Source organism: Salmo salar, unplaced genomic scaffold (assembly GCF_965601325.2).
Source record: "Salmo salar unplaced genomic scaffold, fSalSal1 ptg000306l, whole genome shotgun sequence".
NCBI classification, from domain to species: domain Eukaryota; kingdom Metazoa; phylum Chordata; class Actinopteri; order Salmoniformes; family Salmonidae; genus Salmo; species Salmo salar.
The window spans coordinates 1,877,501-1,885,000 of record NW_027675347.1 but is presented as its reverse complement, the minus strand read 5'-3'; the positions used below and the strand labels follow the sequence as shown (position 1 = coordinate 1,885,000).

Below are 7,500 nucleotides of genomic sequence, written 5' to 3'. Positions count from 1 at the left end.
TGTGTGTGTGTGTATCCTGTGTGTGTGTGTGTGTGTGTATCCTGTGTGTGTGTGTGTGTGTGTGTGTGTGTCCTGTGTGTGTGTGTGTGTGTGTCCTGTGTGTGTGTCCTGTGTGTGTGTGTCCTGTGTGTGTGTGTGTGTCGTGTGTGTGTGTGTGTCCTGTGTCCTGTGTGTGTGTCCTGTGTGTGTGTGTGTCAGAACGTTTGTCAGAACGTTTGTCTTAACTAGCCTGAAAAGTCAAACATGTCTGATATGAACATTGACATAAACCCTCTACATACTTGAGTTTCTCCAGTCTGCAGTGTGGATCCTCCAGTCCAGCAGAGAGCAGTCTGACTCCTGAGTCTCCTGGGTGATTGTAGCTCAGGTCCAGCTCTCTCAGGTGTGAGGGGTTTGACCTCAGAGCTGAGACCAGAGAAGCACAGCCTTCCTCTGTGACTAGACAGCCTGACAGCCTGCAAAGAGTCAAATCAAATTAAAATCACACTGCTATGCTTTGGTGGTGAAAATAGTGGCAGTATAATTTTTCAACATTTTTCAGATATCAGTGTCCTGAAACCTGCCATATCTATTCGTAAATTAATGTATCATCATTAAAAATGACAAATGATCAAAGTATTGCCTGCAGATAGAAACATGTATAGTACAAATATTTGAGTAGACTGACCAGACCAGTTTAAAAGCAGTATCAGTCAAAAGACAGACAGTGAGGTATCAGATTTAGATTGTATTGAGTATACAGTCCACACCATATCTATTTTGACAGTGAAGATAACATTTTAAATGTGGCTCTAAACTCCAACATTTTGGATTTCAGATCAAATGTTTCATATGAGGTAACAGTATATAATGTCACCTTTTATTTGTGGGTATTTTAATACATACAGTTGAAGTCAGAAGTTTACATATACCTTAGCCAAATGCATTTAAACTCAATTTTTACAATTCCTGACATTTAATCCTAATAAAAATTCCCTGGCTTAGGTCAGTTAGGATCACCACTTTATTTTAATAATGTGAAATGTCAGAATAATAGTAGAGAGAATGATTTATTTCAGCTTTTATTTCTTTCATCACATTCCCAGTGGGTCAGAAGTTTACATACACTCAATTAGTATTTGGTAGCATTGCCTTTAAATGGTTTAACTTGGGTTAAACGTTTCGGGTAGCCTTCTACAAGCTTCCCACAATAAGTTGGGTGAATTTTGGCCCATTCCTCCTGACAGAGCTGGTGTAACTGAGTCAGGTTTGTAGGCCTCTTGCTCGCACACGCTTTTTCAGTTCTGCCCACAAATTTTCTATAGGATTGAGGTCAAGGTTTTGTGATGGCCACTCCAATACCTTGACTTTGTTGTCCTTAATCCATTTTGCCACAACTTTGGAAGTATCGTTGGGGTCATTGTCCATTTGGAAGACCCATTTGTGACCAAGCTTTAACTTCCTGACTGATGTCTCGAGATGTTGCTTCAATATATCCACAATTTTCCTGCCTCATGATGCCATCTATTTTGTGAAGTGCGCCAGTCCCTCCTGCAGCAAAGCACCCCCACAACATGATGCTGCCACCGCCGTGCTTCACAGTTGGGATGGTATGATGGCTGTGTGGTCCCATGGTGTTTAGACTTGCGTACTATTAATTGAACGTGTTACCTTCAGGCGTTTGGAAATTGCTCCCAAGGATGAAGCAGACTTGTGGAGGTCTACAATTTTTTTTTCTGAGATTTTGGCTGATTTCTTTTCATTTTCCCATGAATAAATCATGAATCAGAATGAGTGAGAAAGTTACACAGAGGCCACAACAGAACATGCTAACCTCTCACCATTACCAATAACAGAGGATACAACAAAACATGCTAACCTCTCACCATTACCAATAACAGAGGCTACAACAAAACATGCTAACCTCTCACCGTTACCAATAACAGAGGATACAACAAAACATGCTAACCTCTCACCATTACCAATAACAGAGGCTAAAACAAAACATGCTAACCTCTCACCGTTACCAATAACAGAGGCTACAACAAAACATGCTAACCTCTCACCATTACCAATAACAGAGGCTACAACAAAATATGCTAACCTCTCACCATTACCAATAACAGAGGCTACAACAAAACATGCTAACCTCTCACCATTACCAATAACAGAGGCTACAACAAAACATGCTAACCTCTCACCATTACCAATAACAGAGACTACAACAAAACATGCTAACCTCTCACCATTACCAATAACAGAGGCTACAACAAAACATGCTAACCTCTCACCATTACCAACAACAGAGGATACAACAAAACATGCTAACCTCTCACCATTACCAATAACAGAGAGTACAACAAAACATGCTAACCTCTCACCATTACCAATAACAGAGGCTACAACAAAACATGCTAACTTCTCACCATTACCAATAACAGAGACTACAACAAAACATGCTAACCTCTCACCGTTACCAATAACAGAGGATACAACAAAACATGCTAACCTCTCACCATTACCAATAACAGAGGCTAAAACAAAACATGCTAACCTCTCACCGTTACCAATAACAGAGGCTACAACAAAACATGCTAACCTCTCACCATTACCAATAACAGAGGCTACAACAAAATATGCTAACCTCTCACCATTACCAATAACAGAGGCTACAACAAAACATGCTAACCTCTCACCATTACCAATAACAGAGGCTACAACAAAACATGCTAACCTCTCACCATTACCAATAACAGAGACTACAACAAAACATGCTAACCTCTCACCATTACCAATAACAGAGGCTACAACAAAACATGCTAACCTCTCACCATTACCAACAACAGAGGATACAACAAAACATGCTAACCTCTCACCATTACCAATAACAGAGAGTACAACAAAACATGCTAACCTCTCACCATTACCAATAACAGAGGCTACAACAAAACATGCTAACCTCTCACCATTACCAATAACAGAGGGGGTTTGATCTTTGTTAGTAGAATCACAAGCTTGATGTAATCACTGCAGGTGTCAGGAATCCCGCTTCCTGAGTCTGTTTCTGCCTGAGCTGACTGTTTTCTGTTTAGAGTCTAAGGTTTCTGAACGCACCCTGTCTGGTTGCCAGGCGACGAAGTTAGGCGGGAGATCTAGTGATTACCCTACACCTGCATCTCATCAACCTTCTGCACACCTGGTCCTGATCATCACCTCTTCATAAGCCCTGAGCTGACATCCATTCCCTGCTGGATCGTTAGCAACGAACAGCCTCATGTTTCCTGAGCTAGTCTTGTTGTTTTGTTCTTGTTACTGGTTGCTCACTCCCCGTTTACTCTGTCTACAGTCATCCTCCCGGAACATTCAACTCCCTTGCCTGGCCGTCGGTGGATACAGTGACTTCATTGAATCCACCCATCTACTCTCATCAACTCACCTCCGCTGCCGCTCCGTCTCCTGGATCACTCAAATTACACATCAAGACTACCAATAAATACTCACCTTCATTTTACTCACCTTGTCCTGGTCTGCTTCTGGGTTCTGTCTTAGAGAAACGTGACAGCAGGCATGGAATATGGGACAACATGCTAAACTTATGACTACTTTAATACACTATAAGTAATATGTCCGAATAATTACGACTTTTTCAAATGGGAGAACTACATGCATAAAGTACTTTCATATCTGATAATACTGACCTCAGAGTCTCCAGTTTACAGTGGGGATTCCCCAGTCCAGCAGAGAGCAGCTTCACTCCTGAATCCTTCAGGTCATTGTTACTTAGGTCCAGATCTCTCAGGTGTGAGGGGTTTGAACTGAGAACTGAGGCCAACACTTTACAGGATGTGTCTGTGAGTTTACAGCCAGTGAGTCTGCAAACACAGAAGAAATACAATGACAGACAGGTTGTATTAAAATGATACGCTTAGCTTTCTCTGTTTACGCTGTTACCCATTTACAAATAATGTGTTGGGTTTGACCTCAGAGCTGAGACCAGAGAAGCACAGCCTTCCTCTGTGACTCCACAGCCTGACAAAGAGATCATGACTTCAAACACATTGTTAATTTAGTGTAGAAGGACAATGGCAGATGCATTTGGTTAATTCTCCCAAACAACATATAGATTCTTCTTCTGTCTCCTAGAGTTGTATGGTCATATTGTTATACTAATGTGAAAATCAATGCATTTATTCAATGTTTTCAATATAATATTAAACACATATTATAATGCATATTTTTCTTTAACCTGAATATTTCTTCCTGATGATTAGTTTTTATATGTCATTTTATGTACTCACAGAAATGCACTGGAGGCTTTGAACACTGGCAGCAGCCTCAGAAGACCTTCCTCTGATCTGGAGTATTTCTTCAGGTCAAACACATCCAGCTCCTTTTCTGAAGTCAGCAACACAAAGACCAGAGCTGACCACTGTGCAGGTGACAGGTTGGGTTCTGAGAGACTTCCTGAGCTCAGGAAGCTTTGGATCTCCTCCACTAGAGAATGGTCATTCAGTTCATTCAGACAGTGGAACAGATTGATGCACCTCTCTGGAGAGGGATTCTCCCTGATCTTCTCCTTGATGTAGTTCACTGTGTCTTCATGGGTCTTTGAGCTACTTCTTGTCTTTGTCAGTAGACCTCGTAAGTGCTTCTGATTGGACTTCAGTGAGAGGCCCAGAAGGAAGCGGAGGAAAAGGTCCAGGTTTCCCATCTCACTTTGTAAGGCTTTATCCACAGCACTCTTGTAGAAAGAAACTTCAGGCTTTCTGAACAGCGCAGAAAGGTTCCTGGACGTTGATTGCGGTTCGGCCATTAGATTCTCATTGTTGTTGATGAATGAGAGGAACACATATACAGCAGCCAGAAACTCCTGAATGCTCAGATGAACGAAGCAGTACAACTTGTCTTGGTACAGAACACATTCCTCTTTAAAGATCTGTGTGCACAATCCTGAGTACACCGAGGCTTCATTGACATCAATGCCAGCCTCTTTCAGGTCTTCTTCATAGAAAATCAGATTGCCATTCACAAGCTGTTGAAAAGCCAGTTTTCCCAGTGACAGAATGCTCTCTTTATTCCAGTGTGGACCTGTCTCTTCTTCCCCAAGATACTTTTCATCCTTCTGTTTGGTATAAAACTCCACAAGGTGTGTGTACATCTCAGTCAGAGTCTTGGGCATCTCTTCTCTCTTATGTTTCAGCATGTGTTCGAGGACTGTTGCAGAAATCCAACAGAAGACTGGAATGTGGCACATGATGTGGAGGCTCCTTGATGTCTTTATGTGTGAGATGATTCTGCTGGCCAGGTCCTCATCACTGAATCTCTTTCTGAAGTACTCCTCCTTCTGTGGGTCATTGAACCCTCGTACCTCTGTCACCTGGTCAACACACCCTGAAGGGATCTTATTGGCTGCTGCAGGTCGGGTAGTTATCCAGAGGAGAGCAGAGGGAAGCAGATTTCCCTTGATGAGATTTGTCAGCAGAACATCCACTGAGGTTGACTCTGTGACGTCCCAACAGATCTTGTTCTTCTGGAAGTCTAGGGGCAGTCGGCACTCATCCAGACCATCAAAGATGAACACAACTTTGTACTTGTCGTAGTTGGAGATTCTTGATTGTTTGGTTTCCATTGAAAAGTGATTAAGAAGTTCAATCAAAGTGTGTTTGTCCCCTTTCATCAAATTCAGCTCCCGGAAAGGGAATGAAAATACAAATTGGACATCCTGATTTGCTTTTCCTTCAGCCCAGTCCAGAATGAACTTCTGCACAGAGACTGTTTTTCCAATGCCAGCGACTCCCTTTGTCAGCACAGTTCTGATGAGTTTGTCTTGTCCAGTTAGGGGTTTGAAGATGTCGTTACATTTGACTGCAGTCTCTTGTCTTGCTTGTTTCCTGGTTGTTGTCTCAATCTGTCTCAGCTCATGTTCATTATTGACCTCTCCTGTTCCACCCTCTGTGATGTAGAGCTCTGTGTAGATCTGATTGAGAAGTGTTGGGTTTCCTTGTTTAGCGATCCCCTCAAATACACATTGAACCTTCTTCTCTAGATTAGATTTGAGTTCACGTTGGCAAATCACAGCAAGCTCATCTGAATGAAGAAATAGCACAGAGGATATTAATATTATGTCTGTTTTAATGCCTACAGTATTGTAGGACTGTTATAACATTTTAAATCATAATCATTTATTCTCTTAACTGTCTATATAAATGTGTAAATGTTTTCATAATCCATTACAGACTGGTGTGACTGATTATATTATTATTGGTATTATTGATGGTATTATTAATGTTGTCTCTCTCTCTCTCTCTAAATTAATCAACACAACACATCCCTGCTGCTACTTGATGAGGTCACTAGGTGTTGTGTTAAGGCTGCTACAATATCATTGAGTTACACAGCTACTTTAGCTGTACTTTAGCCACAGCTTTTAAATGTTATAAAACAGCATTCATCATGAGGCAGACAGATCTTACATTTCTCCAGTGTGTCAGCAAGCTCCTTCTGGTTCATTTTCCTCAGGACGTGCAGTGTGATCTTCAGAGCCCCCTCTCTGGCACTGCTCTCCTGCCTCTCATCTTCAGCATCCACCACTTCCTTATCCTGCTTCTGACTCTCATAGCCTTCTGGGAGTTCTGGACTAAGAATCCTCTTGAACATCTTCAGCTCGTTCTTCACAAATGTCGTCATTTTCTCTTCAAGCAACTGAAATAAATCAAGTAAATAAGTTAAGCAAGAGAAGAAATGCTTTCTCATTAACACATTAATGAATAATTGACAGATCAACTTTACTTGAAGTAAACTAAAACAAATGTTAATAACAGGATCACATACACTGAATACAGAGTCCAGGTCTGTTTGATGACTCTGGGAAGACTGACCACTGAGAATCTCTGACTCTGATCTCTCCTGTTGGTTTCTGTGGACAAAACATGAGATTACAGTACACACACACACACACACACACACACACACACACACACACACACACACACACACACACACACACACACTGTTTTAGGACTATGAAAATGGACTAAAGTATTAGCCTATGGATTATGAAAACAACCAAAAGAAATGTGAAAATGGGAGAGGAGAAATGACTAGAGACAGTGTTGTTTAACTCACTGGCCATGACCCATGAGTTCTTCTTACCTTTGTTCAGTAGAAAAGTCTCCCTCTCTAAACACTATAGGACGATCCATAGACTTGTCACTCTTCATGGACACACAGCTGGGTACAGGGGAGGCTGGTCTCTCCTGCTTGATTGGTCTTCAACACAACAGAGACAATCATTACATCTCTCATCTACTCTGATCTCAGATGGGGAAACAAGTGTTTCATTCCAAAATGCTATATATCCATTTTCAGAAATGTTGGGAAATGTAATTTTATTGTTTAAAGAAATTATTAAACCACTGCAAGGCTTTATAAAGGCTTCTAACGTTTGTAATTTCCACTTCAAAATGTCAGACTTGATTTGATGAAAAAAATGGATCAACCACTACAAAAAATGTCCCTTAA

The 7,500-nt window shown here is 41.3% G+C and overlaps 2 protein-coding genes across 2 annotated transcripts in view; both read right to left on the bottom strand.

Annotated features, from left to right (window-relative positions):
- LOC145850408 (cell adhesion molecule CEACAM6-like) overlaps nucleotides 1–451 on the bottom strand; it is a 92,352-nt gene extending 91,901 nt beyond the window's left edge. Inside the window, exon 1 of the mRNA XM_082971530.1 lies at nucleotides 282–451. Within this exon, the coding sequence (XP_082827656.1) occupies nucleotide 282 (1 nt within the window). The 5' untranslated portion in view covers nucleotides 283–451. The remainder of the gene's footprint in view (nucleotides 1–281) is intronic.
- Nucleotides 452–2,927: 2,476 nt separating this feature from the next.
- On the bottom strand, nucleotides 2,928–6,060 carry LOC145875690 (NLR family CARD domain-containing protein 3-like). The gene is made up of 2 exons (XM_082971525.1): nucleotides 4,278–6,060; nucleotides 2,928–3,851 (listed from the first exon to the last, which is right to left on the bottom strand). The coding sequence occupies exons 1-2, from the start codon at nucleotides 5,654–5,656 to the stop codon at nucleotides 3,626–3,628; spliced, it is 1,605 nt and encodes a 534-aa protein (XP_082827651.1). The 5' UTR covers nucleotides 5,657–6,060; the 3' UTR covers nucleotides 2,928–3,625.
- Between the last annotated feature and the right edge of the window lie 1,440 nt (nucleotides 6,061–7,500).

What these genes read in the sequence shown, in the direction of transcription:
- LOC145875690 (XM_082971525.1), bottom strand. Translation starts at nt 5,656, where the DNA reads ATGAAAGGGGACAAACACACTTTGATTGAACTTCTTAATCACTTTTCA. An exon ending in AAAGCCTCCAGTGCATTTCT is followed by an intron (nt 3,852 to 4,277) that starts GTGAGTACATAA and finishes CTGTGTTTGCAG; the next exon opens with ACTCACTGGCTGTAAACTCA.